At 30.2% G+C, this 20,302-nt stretch overlaps 3 protein-coding genes, 7 non-coding genes and 1 pseudogene across 10 annotated transcripts in view; all 11 read right to left on the bottom strand.

Moving 5' to 3' along the window:
• Nucleotides 1-833: 833 nt before the first annotated feature.
• On the bottom strand, nucleotides 834-1,671 carry LOC114169972. The gene is made up of 2 exons (XM_028055397.1): nucleotides 1,433-1,671; nucleotides 834-1,271 (listed from the first exon to the last, which is right to left on the bottom strand). The coding sequence occupies exons 1-2, from the start codon at nucleotides 1,566-1,568 to the stop codon at nucleotides 1,135-1,137; spliced, it is 273 nt and encodes a 90-aa protein (XP_027911198.1). The 5' UTR covers nucleotides 1,569-1,671; the 3' UTR covers nucleotides 834-1,134.
• A 1,012-nt stretch (nucleotides 1,672-2,683) lies between these two features.
• On the bottom strand, nucleotides 2,684-6,370 carry LOC114168273 (MDIS1-interacting receptor like kinase 2-like). The gene is made up of 2 exons (XM_028053025.1): nucleotides 3,577-6,370; nucleotides 2,684-3,184 (listed from the first exon to the last, which is right to left on the bottom strand). The coding sequence occupies exons 1-2, from the start codon at nucleotides 6,101-6,103 to the stop codon at nucleotides 2,883-2,885; spliced, it is 2,829 nt and encodes a 942-aa protein (XP_027908826.1). The 5' UTR covers nucleotides 6,104-6,370; the 3' UTR covers nucleotides 2,684-2,882.
• A 10,801-nt stretch (nucleotides 6,371-17,171) lies between these two features.
• Nucleotides 17,172-20,302, bottom strand: part of LOC114168762 (small nuclear ribonucleoprotein Sm D2-like) — a 4,761-nt gene continuing 1,630 nt past the window's right edge. Inside the window, exons 2-6 of the mRNA XM_028053687.1 lie at nucleotides 18,733-18,782; nucleotides 18,604-18,622; nucleotides 17,723-17,803; nucleotides 17,534-17,638; nucleotides 17,172-17,461 (exon numbers count right to left, since the gene is read on the bottom strand). Of these exons, the coding sequence (XP_027909488.1) occupies nucleotides 17,345-17,461; nucleotides 17,534-17,638; nucleotides 17,723-17,803; nucleotides 18,604-18,622; nucleotides 18,733-18,737 (327 nt within the window). The 5' untranslated portion in view covers nucleotides 18,738-18,782 and the 3' untranslated portion in view covers nucleotides 17,172-17,344. The remainder of the gene's footprint in view (nucleotides 17,462-17,533; nucleotides 17,639-17,722; nucleotides 17,804-18,603; nucleotides 18,623-18,732; nucleotides 18,783-20,302) is intronic.
• Nucleotides 18,917-18,992, bottom strand: LOC114170941 (annotated as a pseudogene).
• LOC114170935 lies at nucleotides 19,156-19,239 on the bottom strand. Its single transcript, XR_003601288.1, has one exon. It is a non-coding gene; the product is annotated as a small nucleolar RNA Z159/U59 (small nucleolar RNA).
• LOC114170934 lies at nucleotides 19,335-19,418 on the bottom strand. Its single transcript, XR_003601287.1, has one exon. It is a non-coding gene; the product is annotated as a small nucleolar RNA Z159/U59 (small nucleolar RNA).
• LOC114170933 lies at nucleotides 19,527-19,610 on the bottom strand. Its single transcript, XR_003601286.1, has one exon. It is a non-coding gene; the product is annotated as a small nucleolar RNA Z159/U59 (small nucleolar RNA).
• LOC114170931 lies at nucleotides 19,706-19,789 on the bottom strand. Its single transcript, XR_003601284.1, has one exon. It is a non-coding gene; the product is annotated as a small nucleolar RNA Z159/U59 (small nucleolar RNA).
• On the bottom strand, nucleotides 19,886-19,969 carry LOC114170930. The gene has a single exon (XR_003601283.1). It is a non-coding gene; the product is annotated as a small nucleolar RNA Z159/U59 (small nucleolar RNA).
• Nucleotides 20,063-20,146, bottom strand: LOC114170936. Its single transcript, XR_003601289.1, has one exon. It is a non-coding gene; the product is annotated as a small nucleolar RNA Z159/U59 (small nucleolar RNA).
• The window catches only part of LOC114170932, an 84-nt gene continuing 26 nt past the window's right edge, over nucleotides 20,245-20,302 (bottom strand). The window contains exon 1 of the small nucleolar RNA XR_003601285.1: nucleotides 20,245-20,302. This exon is cut by the window's right edge and continues 26 nt beyond it. This is a non-coding gene — a small nucleolar RNA (small nucleolar RNA Z159/U59).

Genomic DNA, 20,302 nt, shown 5'->3' with positions numbered 1-20,302 from the left:
AAAAAATAGTGCAAACCCTCTATTTCTCTGAAAATGTTACTGGATTCCATATTGGGCATTAGTCAAAGTCGATGGTGCCAAATATCAATTTCCTCTTTTAATTAACCAATAAATTTGTAGAAAAAAAAATTGAATAAGTTTGAAATTCATCATGCATTCTAATCATATAAACTTAACTTAAACAAAAAATAATTAGATATGTTAATTATATTTCAAAAGTATATTTTTATTTATCTCACCGTATAATCTCAAATAAAAGTATTGCTTCAAACTCGTGAATTAATCAATTCATCACATAATTGAGTCTTGAAAAAAATTTAATTTTTCTTATATATGAGTCAAACTGAATTTGAATCACTTGATCTGTGAAATTAATGAGATTGAGTTGGATTAGAGATTGATTGCTCCATAATAAACCAACAACAATCATCCTTTATCATTTTCTACTATTTTTTATAGTTTTTATTATATATTTACTATTTTTAATTACCTAAGTTGATAATTTTTTTAAATTATAATATTATTCAATAATATTTAAATAATTCAAATATTTAATTTATTATTTTATTTTTGGTTTTTTATTTATAATAATATTTAATGAAATAAATAAATACCTTAATTATATTACTAAGAAAAAGTCGAATTAATCCTCTGACCATATAATATATAAAAATTGAATTAAAAAATAAAATATTTTTAAGTCACATCCAACCTACCGATCCATGGTTAATTGAACTCAATTCAGAAATGTTTAAGTCACAAAATAATAATCAAATTAAACTCACTCCAATAAAAAAAAATGCTACGAGAAAAAAAAAGAAGAGAAAACAATATTACGGTATCATAGGAGATTGCATTGACTTCAGCAAGAGTGACATATATGCACTCTCCACCAGAAAAGTAAATAAAATTACCAAATTCCAAAAGTACCAAATAAATACATTCACTGATAAAACTTTAACCATTGTTCACATTGCAACTTAGTTTTAAACCATTCCACCAATGTGACCACATACTTACGAAAAGGTAAAAAATATAGGAGTAACCACAAACTAAACCATGTAGCAGAAATCACAGTTACGTGTGATGTGTCTGTTTTTATTTGCAACACAAAGAACAACCCCCGCAAATAAATCACAGATAATTGTGGCAACGTGGAACATCGTATCCTTGTCTCCTTTCACCTCCAACCACTTCAGAAGTTTCTCTTCCCCTCTTACATGGAGCACTCCCAAGACCTCTCCTAATCACACCCCTTTCATCATCTATACCTACAAAGTTACATGCATCTCAATATATTAAGATTCATTGTACATAAGAAGTGAACTTTAAGTCTAACTCAATCCTATAAAATCGATGATGAAGTCGACGTGAGACTTCCAATGATTATTATAATTTCAAGATAAATCTATTAGAGAAGTAGTTCACTTACCTGCATAATTAGCAGCAAGGTTTCTCGCTGCAATTGCTTTAGCAGAAAAACTGAACAAAAAACAAATAAAGAGAAGCAGAAGGATGTTTCTCTTAGTCTTAGAGGCCATTACTGTGGTTATTGTGAACTCATTCATCAACGCATGTCAACTTTATATTAACCCAAATATGTGGTATATGCTTCATATTCAAGCATTTTATTCAATTATTTGCTTGACTCTGATACCTAGTTTCTGCGCAGTTTACAAATTTCTTCAATTAAATAGACCTTTCAGTGCGTTAGGCCTGGATGTTTCCGCGTTAACTGAGTCAACGATTGTCATAAACGAGAATCGCATTAAAATAACCATTCTTCATTAATCGTTCGTTTCATCGTCACATAAAAAATATATATATGACAGCAAGTCTGGCATGAAAAAGAAAATGAATGGTGACAGGACTAGTTCTTCGTTTTGAAAAGGTCAAATTCCAGCCTTATTATTAGGATCTGTATTGTTTAACTCATAATTTGATGATTAAAATAAGAAACAAATCTTATTCTATCACTACTTTTCGCATATTGGATATTAGATAGATAGATTGGATTTATTCTTGTGTTAGTGAACAATGTGTTAGTTAACAGTTTCAAACTTAACATGTATATAAACGCCGTGTCCGTGTTTTATGTTTTTTCAATTTAGCCATATCTCTGTATCCGTGTCTGTATCGTATCCGTACCTGTGTCCGTATCCGGGCAACATAGTGAATAAGAGACATTTCTCGATCCTTCAACATGCAATGTCTTGAATATAAAATTTATTTTTTGTATTTTTAAAGAAAGAAGAGTGAGTAAATGACAGTGAAGAGCAGTGTTAAATGGGTGTAAAAAAAGTATTGTATTTCCATAAATTGAAGTTAAAATATTTTATTTTCTTATATTCCTGCCTTTGTGGACTTTTTTCATTTCACATTCTGATACTGATACATCTCCTACCATCGTTATCCTCAGAGAAAATAGATTCAAGTGGGGTTTTCCTAACTTATATTATTCTACGTCTGATTTGACAGGTTCTAGAAATGAAGAGAAGAACATAACATAGAAAGTGCAAACCAATGTTCCTAACCATAATTTAACGAGTTTTAATTTAAAGTGTTATCAGATGTAGATAGATGATTTATAATGCTTTTAATTACAAACATTGTCAGAAAGGTCTAATAAGTAAGCTAAGGTCATTTGCAAGTGCAATTGCCAAATCAATGGAAACAGAACAAATCGCCATGAACAAAATATTCTAACCATTTCATTCAATAAATTGCTATGCAGAAAGGGGAAAAACAGTCACTGTGATGAGGGATGATATGATACAAGATAAGTGTCTACATAGACAAATACAAAAATATGCATTTGAAAGTTGTTTACTGCTATGACAGAAAAGAAAGAAAAAACATAAATAATTGTGTGCTATCTCATATCAGCACGCATCCATTTCAAGGAGTTGAGCTATGTGTCGCATAGTTGGTCGAGATTGAGGATTGGTTTGTAAACATGTAAGAGCAAGGTTTGCAATCAATGCCAATTCCTTCAAAATATTGTCCTTGGAAGGAGACATGAGACGAGGGTCTAAAATCTCTTTGAAGTTTATTTTCTGTTCACTGGTACTTTGTATGTAGGAAACAAGGTCACCAGGGTGCTTTCCCGTGAGAACCTCAAAAGCCAAAACTCCAAAGCTGAACACATCACATTTCTCAGTCACCGCCATTGTGTATGCAAGCTCTGCAGCACAGTGAATATTAGTCAGTCTCCAAAGAACAAACAAGTTGAATTTCAAACTGGCCCTTAAGAAGTGATCTTTAAGACAATACACATTTCGAACATGAGACTAGACATTAACGGGTGATCCAGTAACAACTCGATCGTCAGTGACACACAGTAGGCTCAACAAACAACAAATCTCATTAGAATAGATCCTAATCCATGACTCTGATATTATGTTAAGAGGTGGATTTTATGTCTGACTCAACCTTACAAAACTAATTTGTAAGACAAGGTTTGCACCTACTTATATATTATAAACTCGTTTTACCTTTAGTCGATATGAGATGTTCAACTGAACCAAAATTTTACAAAATAAATTTCAAAGATAAATAAGAGTGAGACAAGGTCACCTGGAGCAGCATAACCATATGTGCCGGCAAATGATGTCCAAATAGGTGAGTCCTGTTTCAGAAACCTTGCAGTTCCAAAATCTGAGACATGAGCCGAAAGATCGTAGGAGAGTAAAATGTTCTTGCTTGATATGTCTCTGTGAATTAAAGCTGGAGAACAATCATGATGCATATAGGACAAAGCGCTTGCTACACCTTTCACAATGTCAACCCTCTTAGGCCAATCTAGTTCTAACGCCTCCTTGTCATCTTTCAGCATGTCAGATAAGTTCCCTCTGTTCATATACTCATAAATTAAAAATGTGTGCATCCCTTCAGAGCAAAATCCATAAAGTTTTATTATGTTTCGGTGGCGTGTTTCTGACATCGCTTCTACCTCATGCTGAAAGGTTTTTATGCTCTCTATGTCTAAGTTTTCTGCATCACACTTCAACTTTTTTACTGCATATACTTGACCTTTCATCTCTGCTTTGTAAACTTTTCCCAATGCTCCTTCCCCAATGCAATACTGGTTGTCAAAGTTCTTTGTGGCTTCGATTATGTCTCCGTACACAACTCTGCCATTGAAGTACCAAATGGAAAATGGATTTAGTTTTTTGATTGAACTCTTCTGTCTTCTAGCTCTTGACTTTCTCTTGCAGCAAAAGAAAACAATCCCAACACACACCAAAGAAACAACAAGAGCACCTCCCAAGGATGCAACTATTGGGATCACAACCTTTTTGTTACTTGATCCACCACCACCAGGTTTGGTGAGAGAGACATTACAAGGCTTCAAACCTTGAACATTCCCACATAGATTTTTGTTGTTGCTCAAATCCACGGCATGAGAAGAGTTGAATACACCACTTTCAGGAACTGGACCCTCCAAATTGTTGTAGGAGAGGTTGATGGATGACAAACTCAACATTTTACCAAGGGAGTCAGGGATTGGACCTGTCAGATTGTTGTGAGAGATATTCAAGCTTACCAAATTTGAAAGCTTCCCAAGATTAGAAGGAATTTCTCCCGAAAGTGCATTGTAACTCAAGTCCAAAAAATCTTGTAAAGATGCAAGATTTCCAACTTGGTAGGGGATTGAGCCATTGAAGTTATTGCTGCTAAGGTTTAAATTCTGCAGGTTGGAGATGTCTCCTATCTGATTGGGGATTGGTCCCAGTAACATGTTCATAGAGAGGTCTAAGGATCTCAAATTGGAAAGCTTTCCAATTTCTACTGGTACCATGCCAGAAAGTTTGTTTCCACTCAAATTTAATTCATACAAGTTGGAGTTTTCAATCTGTGAAGGAATCTCTCCTGATATATGGTTGGAGGATAGGTCAAGCTCTTGTAGTTGGTTTTGAAAAATCTCACTTGGAATGTTGCCATTAACTCCATTCCCAGCCATGCTGAGATATTGCAAGTTTTTGCAGGCACCCCAATTTGCAGTGAGGTCACCTTCCACCCTGTTATGACTGAAATCCATGTAAGTGAGGTTCTGATACACTCCAAAATCCTGATCTGCAAAACCTGTGAGCCGGTTGTATTCAAGTCGAACCCTGTACAAGGAAGGACAGTTTCTAAGGCTTCTTGGAATTGGGCCAGTGAAACTATTAAAGGCTGCACTAAAATTTACAAGTTTCCCACTTTTGCACACTTCTGGTGGTAACTCACCAACGAAGTTGTTCTCAGCAAGATGCAGCACAATCAGGGAAGACAAGTTTCCAAATTCTGGGGGCACTGTACCATTTAAGTTGTTGGTGAAAAAACGCACATCGGTTAGATTGGTTAATTTACCAATACTTGGAGGAATAGGACCTGAGAGTTGGTTTTGAGGCATTCTGAGAATGCTTAAATGCGTGCAGTTTCCTAGAGATGGAGGAATAGGGCCATTGAAGCTGTTTCCATCAAGAGCTAGCGTAGTCAAGTTTCTAATGTTCCCTATTTCATTTGGGATTCTGCCACCTAGCAAAGTGTCCTGAAAGAGAAGGTTTCTGATACCAATGAGGCCACTTTTGGGGGTGTCTGATCCATCAGGAAAAAGGGTAGGGTCTAATACCCCTGATATATCATTTCTTGACACATCAAGCTCAAAAACTTGAGTGAGATTGGCAATGGAAAGAGGAAGAGTTCCATTGAGATAGTTGGTGGAAAGGTCAAGGAACTGAAGGTTTGAGAGGACCCCAATGTTTTGTGGTATGGTGCCAGTGAGATTGTTTACTTTGAGATCAAGACGAAGAAGGTTGGGAAAAACAGACAAGTTGAGATTTTGAAGGGTACCTGCAAGTCCAGTGTAAGCCAAGTTTATTACAGTGACACTGCCTTGGGAATCACAAGTGATACCTCGCCATGAACATGGAGTTTGAGTTGTTGCAGTGGAGTTCATCACCCATGAATCCAAAATGGGTTGATCAGGTAGACTTTGTTTCCACCTAAAAAGAGCTTCAGCTTGTGTTAGTCCTGAAATGCCTTCAGACATAGCCAGCAAAAGCACCAACGTTGCTGGAATTGCCTTTGCAAGGCAAACATAGGACTTCTGGTTGGTCATCTTGTAATGTCGGAAAACTGGAAGTAGTTGTCGTTTGTTTTTTTAGTGAACATAATGGTATTTGAATCTGATTCCTATGGATCTGTCTAAAACAATGCAAACCCCATACATAAGGATAGTTAGTTGACTGCAAATGTGAACATAATGATATTTGACATAACTAAAATCAGTTCAATGTAAGAAAAAAAGTGTTGTTATATGATCTTGTAGGAAAATTGGTGTGCGCAGTAATAACTATTTTAATATGAGAAAGAATAATGTTCTTGGTGGAAACGAGAGTTGGTGAGGCTTCACAGTTGTTATGTGCCGGTCGAGTTGTTCTTATACCTTTCGAAGGTAATTTAGCGTATTCACACTGTCACACGCAAATTGAAAGTTGACTTCTTGAATTGTGATTTTATATTTGAATGAGATTTTTTTTTTTTTTTGAGTATTTGTTATATCCTCGTGTTGAACAAGTGGATGTGCATACAGTGATGTATTCCAAAGGTAATTAATAACTGAATATATAAATTATTTGTAAGATGAAGATAACAAGAAATAATTTTATATCTTTAAGAGTTGACTAAGCAATTATAATACGGTTTTGTCATGACTATGGAATAGTATTAATGGGTTGGTGGCAGAGCATATAACTCCCCCTAATCACAGGATAATCAAAATCACCAATATCTAATGTCACTTATTATATTAAAAAAAATGTGACGAGGATATATATCTAAAGAAGCCTTTCGTTATTCCTATTATACTTAATATAATTACTAAATTCTAAATTCAAGAAAGCGTATATATATATATATATATATATATATATATATATATATATATATATATATATATATAGTCACGCATATGTATATATAAAATAAATTTATTTATGATTAATTAACCAACATATACATGTATAAATAAAAAACTTTCTATTATGGTTGGGGTGAAAAGAGAGAAATTATACACTAAAATGGGAAAAAATTTATTATAATTATACAACCATTTAAAATGGGAAAATAATATAAATTAAACATCCACATTAAGAGTCGGCATAGATAATTTGATTAGAATCTCACTATAAAATCGAAACTGTTTATTCTGCTATAATAGTATAATCTGCTACTATATTTATCATAATAATCTGCTATATAAATCTAATCTCTCATTTGAGTAATCTAATATAGTTTTACAAACTATGCCGCCAAACCTTGCTTTTGAAATCATAGTGCAACTTTTAAAGAAACTTTCACTACACACGACATATACATGAAAATATTGTTATAAGAGTTACACATTTTCCTCTGAAATATCTTGTGGTGATTCATTGCTAACAGAACTTATCAACAATATGGGAATTTTGGCTCCTAAAAGCACCACTTGGCAAACTTGCATTTTGAAACTGTGGACGATAAATGGAATCTTCAGTGCTATATTCATCAACAATGGCTTCACCTTGTTGTATTGGTTGAGAACCATGATCCATGTTCATACCAAAGTTGCAATTTTGTGAGACAAAAGCTTGATGATTTCCAGAAATCACCGTGGAAGATGGCTGAAAGTACATTGAATACATTTGATTATGATGCATAGTTGGATCATCATCTAGAGTTCCCACTTGAAAATTCTGGTTACTTGCTAAATTATGATCATGAGCCAAAGCTTCTTCCTCTGCATGAAACTTGTCACCCAGTTGTGTATTTGGACTTGATTGTTCTTGTGAACAATTCTCGGTGATTGCAATGTTACCAAAGGTTGCTAAAGGATGATTATCATGCGTCAAAGCTTCCTCTTCCATGTTATATGTAAAACCAGGATGAAAATTTGTCATTGCAGTTGCAGAAAGAGGTTGCAAGTGAACTCTTTCAACTGCACACATCCTTGGTTCTGTGTTCCACGACATGTCATTCTGTTGCGATGGTTGTTGTTGCTCTATTTGTGTCACTGAAACAAGAGACATGTCATTTTGTTGTTGCTGCTGTTTCTGTTGCTTCTGTTTTAAATATTTTCTGTATTTCTGGCCATCAAAAATTTCAGTTCACATTCAGCAACTATGAATAGCAACAGAATAATGATGAAATATAGAAAGAAAATAAAATGTACATAGAAACTAACCTGCAAATGACTAGCAACATGTCCTCTTTCCAAACCAGGGACATCCATTGCTTCAAGAATTTTCTTTGGCACAGCATCTAAAACAAATAAAGTAAAAAAAAAAAAAGTGAAACTGTGAGTACCAACAAAGAGATGCAAATATTAATGAACAGAGAAAAATAACACATCATACTTTCAATGCCAATTTGTTGGATCGCACTAAGAAATGCACCATGCAGTTTGTCTTCCCATACAACACGAGGCTTCTTGGTGGAGGGTGGATTTATTGATTCATTAACATCATCGTCTTCTTCAAAATTATTGTTGTTGCTCCTATGAGCCATTGATGAAGCCAATTCAGAATTATCACTTATTCTTTTTATTAAGCAACCAGTTTCCTTCTGCGACGTATTTTCTTCACTTACACATTTCTTCAGAAAGTGTGTGCGCATACTCTTAAACTGAATCTCATGCAAAGGTTTAATCCAATAATCATAAGCTCCAAGTCTGAACGCCCTCGTCATAGAAACCATACTTTCATCCCAAGACATCGCTGCAAATAATTCTTTATCAGTAAAACAAGTCAAAAACGTGAAAACTTGAGTCAAATATATATCACTAACAGCAGCTTACTTATGAGAGGAACATTAATTTGTTCTTTGTTGAGAAAACTTAGAAATTCATAGCCATTAACGATTGGCATATCAACCTCTATGAGTATGAAATCAACACACCCTTTTCTTTCTTGTAATGCATTCATAGCAGGTAGAGATTCAGAGTATGCCAGAACTGCACACAACGTTAAAACCAGCGTCGTCATCATGAGAAAAGAATAAAGCTTTCTCACAAGAAATAACTATGAATAAAAGATTGTATATCTAACCTTGAATACCATACTGACTGCATGTTTTCTTGATGAATTCAAGAACGGTTAAGTTAGTGTCAATGGCAATAACAGTAAGAGTTGATGGCACTTGAAAAAGTGTCTCCTGAATTTGAATCGCAGAAGAATAAATCTTAGCCATAGCTTTGCCGTGTTACCTTAGAATGCAGAGAAAGAAAGCAAGTGAAAGAAATAGAGATACAAATTAAGGTTTGTTAACAGGTAATTTATAACCGTCAAAGTCAAATTGTAATCTGAATTGATGAAGTTTATGTAGAAATAACAGAACCTATCATCTTATCTTTTAATTTGTAAAAACAGATTCGTCGTTTTATTTTTATTGATATGATATATATATATCAATATAAAACTTACGGTTTTTTTCATATATAATTAATTAACAGTACTTTTTTAATAATAATAACTATTATTATAATATCTAATTCAACTAATAATATTTTTAATAAATGATTACCAACTGATTTTATAACTGATATTATTATAACTTAGACACGAATGTAGATATAGACTTATCTTTTTAAACAAAAATAAATCAGGTAAGTACAAATAAATTCGGTTAATTTAAGAAATACTGAACTAATATCTTACAACTTCAAAGATATGGCACTCGCAATCAAAATGAAATTAAAAATAAAATTATTAGTAAATTAAAAAATAATGAAATATTGTAATATGATGCATTGCCTCTATATTATTATTGATCAAAAGAGTATTGAGTATGATGTATTGAAATATATTTAAGATTTGTAAAAAAGACTAGGTTTATATTAAAGTTAAAATGATACTAAAATTATAAGTATATATGAATTATTCATTGGTCATGTTCTGATTTTTTTTTAACCACCATTCAAATGTTCTATTTTAGTATTTAGACGAGTATTCTTATTATTGTGACAAATATTTCTGAAGTATATAAAAACCAGTTGATCGGATATTCTTAAATAATTTTTTTGTTAAACTAGAGAAAGATAGAAAAAATATAATAAAACATACGATAAAAGTGCCACATTTATGTAAGAAACTGAATTTGCAGTAGACTTCGTGAAAATATTCAATTTAAAAAAAAATAAAAACAAACTAATCAGTTTATTCGTTTCTAAATGAGGAGAATTACTTGATGTAAGAATATCTTTTACATCAATTGGCCAGTCACAATATTGTTATTTACTTAAGTATTGGTTAAATTGTTATTTTTAGAGTGGATAGTTTTTTGTAGGTTTAGTTAATGCATCATTGAATTAGTGTCGATATAGTTGAGATGTAAAAATGTATATTCATTTATTTGAATGATTTGAAATTTTTTTTCAAAAGAATATATATTTGGACGAAGAAAAAAAAAAGAAACTGAAAATAAGTAATTAGAAAAATGTATTTCAAATAAATAAAATATTGGAATCAATTTAGGCAGAAGGTCTAGATGTGATAGTTCTAAACTAAGTTGACTTGGTTAAAGGTCAAGTCGAATTAGTCTAAATATAAGGTTTAAACCAATCTATCTTAGTTTAGATTGAGGTCAAATCAATTTGAATTGGTCTAGGTCGAACCAATTGAGGTCGAATCGAATCGGTTCGAGTCAACTTAAACCAAAAGTTAAAATGAGTCATACTGAATTGAAGGTCAAATCGATTTCAGTTAACTTGAACCAAAAATAAAAAAAGAATTATAATGAATTGAAGGTCGAACTTAGTTAAATTAAATATAAAAGTAGAGTTAAATTCATCGTAACATAAAAATTAAATCGTTTTATCCAAACAATAAAATTAAAAGTTAAAATATTTCAATTACTTCGTTCAAATTAATTATATAAGAAAAAAAATAATTTAATTACTGAATATTTCAATTTTTTTAAAATTTTTAAATCCCTCGTTCAAATATACGGTAAGTATCGTTAAATTTATATAAATAAAATAATTTTTTAAAAACAGTATAACCATAATATATGCATAATATATGGTTATGACTTAGAGAAGTTACTTTAATTGATTTTTAGTCTTTTTTTTATTAACTTAAAAGCATTATATAATATGATTTTACAAGACTTGTTTCATGTGATATTTTTTTAAAAATAACAATAATATAATGTAGTTGTTTATTTGATTTGATTAAATTTTTCAATTCAATTTAAATAATAAAATAAAAGTTTTTATAAAAGAAAATAAAGATGAAGAGATAGAAAGAGTTTGAAAAGTGGATTTAATATCATAAACTCAGCCTTATATTACTATACAATATGGGTGCTAGTATTATTTACATCTCAACACTTTCTCTTGCATCATTTTATAATCACACATCTTGTTCATACACTTATATTGGCCATTACATAGAATAACCCCAAATGCAATTTTACAAGCACCAATCATTCATCAAATTAAAAGAAAATTAAATTATATATATTTAGTGGTCAATGTAGAATATTAGTTTTAAATTTTTCAAAAAAAAAATGTATATTCCATTACATACAAAGGCACTGACCATTCATTACATAATAATTGATAAAAAAAAATACAAAACAGGTATAATTTTGAAACGAAAATAATAAAATTTACAAAAATTAAAAATTTAATAACAGAAACTTATTAAAATATGAAACTTTAGTATTAAAAGATCTATTTAAACCTTACACATTTTATATTAAATTGTAAAAGCCCAAAAGTACAATAAAAAAATTCAAAAAATTTAAAGGTATAGTTTTAAATGGTCCAACCCCCAACATTCACCTCTATTAGTCAAACACTAAACTAATATTAATTTAAAAAAATAAATAAATAAAAACTACAAAGAACTACTAAAATCTCCATAAAGAAATATATTAAGTAGAAAAATCTCTTTTACACTTCACTGTATAAATTTATAAAAAAAGAGAATACTAAACAAAATTAAAGAAGTTATAGTTTGTCTTTAGATTACTATAATAACATACAAAAAAAAAAAACTATGAGAGAAGATCATTGGATACCTAAAAAGAGAAGACAAAGTTCCCTTATACAGCATCAAGTAGATGCTTATAAAATCAAATACCTTTGATTTGAACAACTCAGTAAAAATTACTGAATTGTTCTGTGATCAATATTTCTACCAAAATTATCATTCTGGGTTACCAAATATGGATTTTCAGAAATCATCATAGAAGATGGTTGAAAATTGATTGAAGAAACTTGATTCTGCATCAGTGAAGACTGCATGTTCTTCTGCTGCTGCTGTTGCTGCTGCATAACTTGATTTTCTGCTAACACTGCATTATATGGAGACCACACTCCATAACCAGAATCTAGAGCCTGTGAAAAATTCTGGGAAATAGCAATATTGGGATAAATAGCAAGTGGATCACTAAGTTCCAAACCAAAAACTTGTTCTTCATGATGATTATCCATTTGTATATCTGAAACAGATTGATACTCTCTTTTTGGTTCTGCTTGTCTCTCTTTCTCTCTGCTAGATTTTGTCTTCAAAACATTTCTATATTTCTGCAATCAAATTCACAATAATGTTAATTATCATTCATAGGAAAAACTAAGCAATTATAAGCTTTGATCAATACAGCATAATCTATGTTAGAAAATGAAACCTAACTCAACTTCTGCGGCCAAATAGTAGGTGGAATGGAACAAGAAGTGGGTTTAAGTCTAACTCAACCTATAAGCTTTGATCAATTCTGCATAATCTATGTCAAAAAGTGTTTAAACCTAACTCAATTTCTGATAACGGCCAGATAGTAGGTGGAATAGAATAGAAAGTGGGTTTAAGCCTAACTCAACTTCAGATAGCGACCAGATATTAGGTGGATTAGAATAAGAAGTGGGTTTAACCCTAGTTCAACCTCACAAAACCGGTTTGTAAAATAGGTTTACACCCTATTTATATACTATGAAATTATCTTAACTCTAGTTGATGTGGGATTTCCAACTATCTATGAACAAAAAATATACCTACTTTGAACAAATGCAAACATGTAAAACCAAAGGAACTTAAAAACTAACCTGCAAATGGCTTGCAACATTGTTTCTTGTCAAAGTAGGCGTATTCATGAGTTCGAGAATCTTGTTTGGAACAGCATCTAACAAATACATGTACACTGCATTAAATTCAGATATTGGATGAACAGAGAAAAAGAAAATAGGACAAACAAAGATTGAAGAATCATACTTGCAAGTCCAATTTGATTCACAGCTTTGACAAATTTACCATGCAGTTCTGTTGTCCACACTATACGAGGCTTCTTCTTCGAAGATGGTGATTCACCAACATTGTCATGAACTTCTCTTGGAATTTCAACACCAGAAGAAAACACAGATTTTGAATTCTGATTATCATCTTCCAAGCTATTACCAATATTTTTTCTCATCTTATTCTTCTCACTCAGTGATTTTCTAACAACATGTGTCCAAATATTTCTCAGTCGATCCTCATGCAAAGGCTTGATCATATAATCACAGGCTCCAAGTTTTATAGTCTTCATCACAGATTTCGTGTTATCATCCAAAGACATCACTGCAAATTAAACTTATCAGTGAAAAACGAGTTCAAAATTTAAGAAAAAAATATAGAAAAATAGTTATTATTACTTACTGATTTTAGGAACATCGATTTCTTGGTTCGCAAGTAAGAATTCATAACCATCCATATCTGGCATATGAACCTCCATCAGAACCAAATCAATGCTCAACTTATTTTCCTGCAAAATTATAGTGCCACGTAGTGATTCCATGCATGTGATAACTGCACAAACTTAAAATTATCATTAACAAATTATCATGAACAAAAAGAAAAGATTATTCTTTCTTCAAGAGAGTGAGCAATTTAACATTGTATATCTAACCTTCATAGCAATATTCATTACATATTTTATTGATGAACTCAAGAACTGCAGGGTCAGTGTCAATGGCGAGAACCCTAAGATTTGAAGGAAATTCACAGAAAACCTTCTCCTCCGAAGAAATCTTGGCCATTATTCTCTAATGTCTGAGCATAGAATGAAGAAAGCGAGTGAAGAAACGTGTAATAAGGGTAAAAAAAATTATATTTCAAATTGAAATCACATTTTTAAAAATTGATTCAAGAAATTTTGGAAGCATTCTAAGAGGAATTGATTTACCCTTTCATCTCACAAGTTTTTCTTTTTCTTTTTCTTTTCAAAGATAATCACTTCTTATCATGCATTTAATATTAGTTAGTAAATAAGTAAATATAGGTTTTAGAAATAAAAAGGGCAGAAGATTCTAATGATAAATTGATCATTTAGTTAATTGAGGAAATAACAAAATTGGGTAATTAAAAAGTTTAGTTGGAAAATGCAATGAGATTAAAATATGAAAAAATATTTTATTAGAATGTCAAGTAAAAAACAGTAACTTGTTACGAAATCAATCAATGGTATCTCTAAAATAATATGGATATTTTGATTGATTGAATTTGTGATTTTAAAATTTTGAAAACACTAGATTTAGATCAGATTTGAATTAAAGTTAAAGAAAATTGTATTTTTCTACAATTTTGATAAATATAGAAAAAATATCTTTATATTACTTTGACAGTATTATCTCAATATTATATAAGAATGTGTCTACATTTGATTATTATACAAAATAATTTTCAGAGAAGCAAATCATATTACAATATATTTTTTTAAAATATGAGAAATTATATTTTTTAACAAAATGAATTAGGTCTTGACTTTCACAACAGTCTAGTTAGTTTAAAAAAAACAAATCTAAGACGTTGATTATTTTCCTAAAGATTAAGGATACTTTGTTTATTGTTAATATATTACATTCGTATATTTATTTATTAAATGTTAAATATTTTTAGAGTCAGTAAACCTATTGAAAAAATAATTTATCATATATAGATGTCGTATTATAAAAATAAATTTATTAATAATTTGTCAAGAATTATACATTGTATGGTTTTTCATTTGCATAAAAAATTAATATATAATTTATGTAATTAAAATTTATATTAAATACAAATATATTTGTATATATAATTTATATTTCAATTTATACCAAACACTTTAAATTATTAAATTTATACTGATTATAAGTTATTGAAATTTAATTTAAAACGGAAATAAAATATTATAGATGGAAATATGCAGGTGTCTTAAGAGAAGAATAATATTAAGAAATTCGTTTAAAATGTTCATACAGTTTTTTTTTTAATAATCCGACCAATAGAATGTACAACTGAAATGCAAGAATTAGAAAAGAAAAAATAGCAAAAATAACTTATTTTCAAATTTGTGTATATTTTTTAGTTAAATAATCCGTTGGACCGAATCTTATACGTGATTTTTCCTGGTTTTTTCTTTAATTAATTTTTAAAAAGTTACGGGTTTGGGAGTAATGATATACATACATCCTTTAATTAATTTCAAATCAATAAATTTTAATTCTTTACATAAATAATTATTTCACGTATTACCTTTAACTAAAGTTTGTTTTAAAATATTATCTATACTATTATATTAAAAAAAATACGTAAAGTGTATACATTCCGATTTGGTAGAAGGATTTTCTAGAGAAAAACTATTTGTTGTTAGAGAGAATATAGAAGAAAAATTATTAAAGATTTAAATAAAGTGGTTAAATTAAATGAATAATAAAATATAAATATTTTTTGAAAAGATATAAATACTTTTAAAAGAAATTTATTCTTTATTTACTGTGAGATTTGATTTTTCTAAAATTTGAACATTTAATCTTAGTTTCTCGATCACTTATCTTTTCATAATCATATCACGTTTATACAGGAGGCGAAGAATAAAAAAAATGTAAACCAAATAAAATTTATTTTTGGTAAGATATATTTTCTGACATTTAGTCTCTATTTTGTTTTATTCTTCACATGTGAGTATATATAATTATTTGAAAGTGGAATAGTATAAGAAATAGAAACATCAAAATATAAGAAATATAAACTTCAAAATAAATTATTGTTGATGTTTGGATTTCTGCTTATACATATACTCTGGTAATGATAAAATAGTTTCTCTTGAATATCAAGCTACATTTAAATAAAAGAACCAATATTTGTCAAGTTTTGTAGTTATTAGTGAAATTAAGTTCTAGGAAGGTGTGGAAACTAATTATGCTCATTTTAGGCAACATGAATTATTTTGAATTTGACTTTAGGTATTAAAAATGTATATTTTGAATTGTTTGATTATGTTTGGTAACATAATAGTATAAGCTGATATTATAAATGACTTGAAATTTGATAGATTTGATTAATTTTGATTTTGACCAATTACTATTATTTTTCCTATTATTATTAGTGTCACTATTGATACTATTTTATTATTATTATTATTATTATTATTATAAGTCATCCACTACAAAAATTCACATTTTTACCTTCGGCAAAATTTACACTTCATAAATAGAGAAATAAGTATACTAAATATTATTTTTGGCATCTGAACAGAACACAAGAAAAATTGTTATTTTGTTAAACATATTATCAGTTATCTATAAGAATTATTATTGATATAAAATATTGTTAAGTACTGTTCTGTTTACAATACCTAAATAGAGAAATAAGTATGCTGAATATTATTTTTAACATATAAACTCAACTTTTGATTAAGTTTTGGTGTATCATTAGTTATGCTTATGCTGGAAAGTGTTATTTCTATTGATATTTTGCTTCAACACTCTTTATTCGGCGATAAATTGCACGGTTTATTTAAACACTTTTGAATATTGTACAGTACCTACAACTCAAAAAAAAATAATGAAAAAAGTTTGAAGTTTATGAACAATAAGATTATTTTCTAGTACACCTAGCAAAACCTACCGAATTCTACGTGTTTATAACTAATATTAGTTATTAATATATTTATACTAGTGAAAAAATTAACTTTGTACAATTTTAAAATTTTTCTTATACACAAGTAATCTTAGATACCAAAAATCATAATAAATATTTAAAATTTCCTTCAATAATAGATACAAATTATTCAATAACAAAGATTCATTTCTCACTATAAATACTTTTTAAAACATCATGACTGGAATAACTATACCGATCATATATCATCGATAATCAATAAAAATAATACAGTATAACTAAGCAATGCATCGATTAGGAGAAAATAAGGAAAACAAAAAACTATACATTTTTAAACTATTCCATACAAACCATTGGATGTAGACAAGAACAGGATATTGGTACAAGTGTTCTTCAAGAATTTCAAGATATGAAAAAAAAGGCAAATACCAGAGAGTCATTTCCTTCTACAAGATGAATGCAAAATCTTATTTGGGGTTCCTAAGAACAATGATGACAGAATCTCCACGGAGGAACATTTTGCTAATGAATCTATCCTTGTTCACAGGCTGGGCCTTTTTCTTTCCTTTACCAGTCTTGGGCACCTGATTGTACCACATCGATTAGCTTGTGAAACAGATGGAAGAGAAGTTAATTTATAAAAAGAAAAACCCTACCTCGGTCCACATCTCCCTGACATTTTCAAGAACCATGTTGCAGTGCCTATCAAAAGCTCTTACACGACCCAGAAGCTTTTTGTTGTTCCGACAATTTATCAATACCTTCATAAGTAAAGTTGTGTTAGAAAAATATACCTCTAGGGCTGCCTCCGAAAATAGTATACAATATTTAAAATGAATATTTACCTGCGTATTATTTTTAACACTCATCATTAGTACAGATAATGGTCCAGTGTTGAATTCCTCTTCCTCATTCTTACCCGCAGTCTGATAAAAAAGGTTTGTTAGTGATAGGTTATATATATTTCATCATATGGATTATGGTTATAGTCATTGTTATAGTCATCTCCCCTCAAGGGTGAGTCCTTGTTTTTTTCTTTTCCATATAGTATATTTCCTTTAAGGTGTATGAGTGACCCCTTTGATTATAGTTATACGGTCAGTCACTTTGTGACCCCTTTATTGGTTATGGTTATGTGGTTATGGGATCAGTCACTTTCTTATATAGTATTTAACTTTGTCTTTTCTATTCAATGTGGGACTTTGACTCACACTTAGACAATTCCCAACAGTTAGCATGGAAAAGATAGTAACGCATAGCTAGTATAGAGCCCCGATAAAAAACCTAGTCAACAACACAGCCAATTTCATTAAAAAATGAGAAGAAACAGACAATGATTTTAGCAAATAAGACATTGTTTGATCCATACTATCATCACAAACAACAAAATAGTAAGGAAACCCTACCAATAAAATTTAAAGCTTCAAAATGTAACAAATTAACATTTTACCAGTTGACAGAAAAACATCCAACTTATCACTATCAAACAAATTTGACACGTTATTATCATGAGCTAATAAAACCCATTTGCCTAACTAGACCAGTTAGTGGTTACAAATAAGAAATAACATCACAGAGATTCAATTCTCATGAACAGTTAATTAGTCAAATAAATACTAACAAAGAAAAAATTCACTATAGAGATATATAGAGAACAAAACAATTGTAGATTTCAAGGATCATACAGGCATATAGCCAAACATGCATGAAGGTTAAAAGAACTTACATCTTCCTCCATTGGCCGGCTTGAGAAGAGAAATAAAAGAGAAAGGAAACAAACAATTGTTAGCAATTGAGAAAAAAATTCAAAAAATCATAGTAATAATAACATTGATGATAGTTAGAGAACCAGTACCTCATTTTGGACGGATTGGCAGCTCAGAAACTCTCCAAATGAAGTCAAAACTAAAATACAAAAAAAAATATATAAATCAAATGATTGAATAAACCTGAAATAAACAAAACGATAACATAAACATAAAATAAAAAACAGATAATAAGATATACTTTAACGGAATAACAAAATAAAACATTAGCAAGCCTCTTCAGTTCAGGTCTCCATTTATTTTCTTCATGCACAACTCAAAGTATACTTTTATGATCATCCTCAGAGACTAATTTGGTTGATTTCAACTATCAACGCAGGGATAAATTTCAGAATTACTGGACTAAAAAGACATCAGTAAAAGGGGCAATTATAATCAAACATTCGAATATTGAAAACATATATTACAAGACAAACATGAAAGAAAACATATATTACAAGACAAACATGAAAGCCTCTTCAATTCAGGTCTCCATATATTTTCCGCATAGAAAACTCAGAAGAACGAAAGTAATATTTTTCATCATCCTCAGAGGTAATTTACAAGGGGGCAAACAAAAATGTACTCTCTACAACATAATAGAAAATAATGAATATTGGAGACATATATTAGAAGACAAACATATAAAAAAGCCTCTTCAGTTCAGGTCTCCATATATTTTCCGCATAGAAAACTCAGAAGAACGAAAGTAATATTTTTCATCATCCTTAGAGGCAATTTACACGAGAGGGGCAAACAAAAGTGTACTCTCTACAACGTTCTCTACAACGTAATTGAAAAGAATGATTATTGAAAACATATATTACAAGACAAGCATATAAAAGCCTCTTCAGTTCAGGTCTCCATATATTTTCCGCATAGAAAACTCAGAAGAACGAAAGTAATATTTTTCATCATCCTCAGAGGCAATTTACACAAAGGGGCAAACAAAAATGTACTCTCTACAACATAATTGAAAAGAATGAATATTGGAAACATATATTACAAGATAAACATATGAAAGCCTCTTCAGTTCAGGTCTCCAAATATTTTCCGCATAGAAAACTCAGAAGAACGAAAGTAATATTTTTCATCATCCTCAGAGGCAATTTACACGAGAGGGGCAAACAAAAGTGTACTCTCTACAACACAATTGATATTAATGAATATTGAAAACATATATTACAAGATAAACATATGAAAGCCTCTTCAGTTCAGGTCTCCAAATATTTTCCGCATAGAAAACTCAGAAGAACGAAAGTAATATTTTTCATCATCCTCAGAGGCAATTTACAAGGGGGCAAACAAAAATGTACTCTCTACAACACAATTGAAATTAATGAATATTGGAAACATATATTACAAGATAAACATATGAAAGCCTCTTCAGTTCAGGTCTCCAAATATTTTCCGCATAGAAAACTCAGAAGAACGAAAGTATTATTTTTCATCACCCTCATAGGCAATTTACACGAAGGGGCAAACAAAAATGTACTCTCTACAACACAATTGAAAAGAATGAAAATTTTGAAAACATATATTACAAAGACAAACATATGAAAGCCTCTTCAGTTCAGGTCTCCATATATTTTCCGCATAGAAAACTCAGAAGAACGAAAG

This window comes from Vigna unguiculata, chromosome 11 (assembly GCF_004118075.2).
Source record: "Vigna unguiculata cultivar IT97K-499-35 chromosome 11, ASM411807v1, whole genome shotgun sequence".
In the NCBI taxonomy this organism is placed as follows: domain Eukaryota; kingdom Viridiplantae; phylum Streptophyta; class Magnoliopsida; order Fabales; family Fabaceae; genus Vigna; species Vigna unguiculata.
The sequence above is the reverse complement of the archived record's forward strand: the minus strand, read 5'-3'. Positions and strand labels throughout refer to the sequence as shown.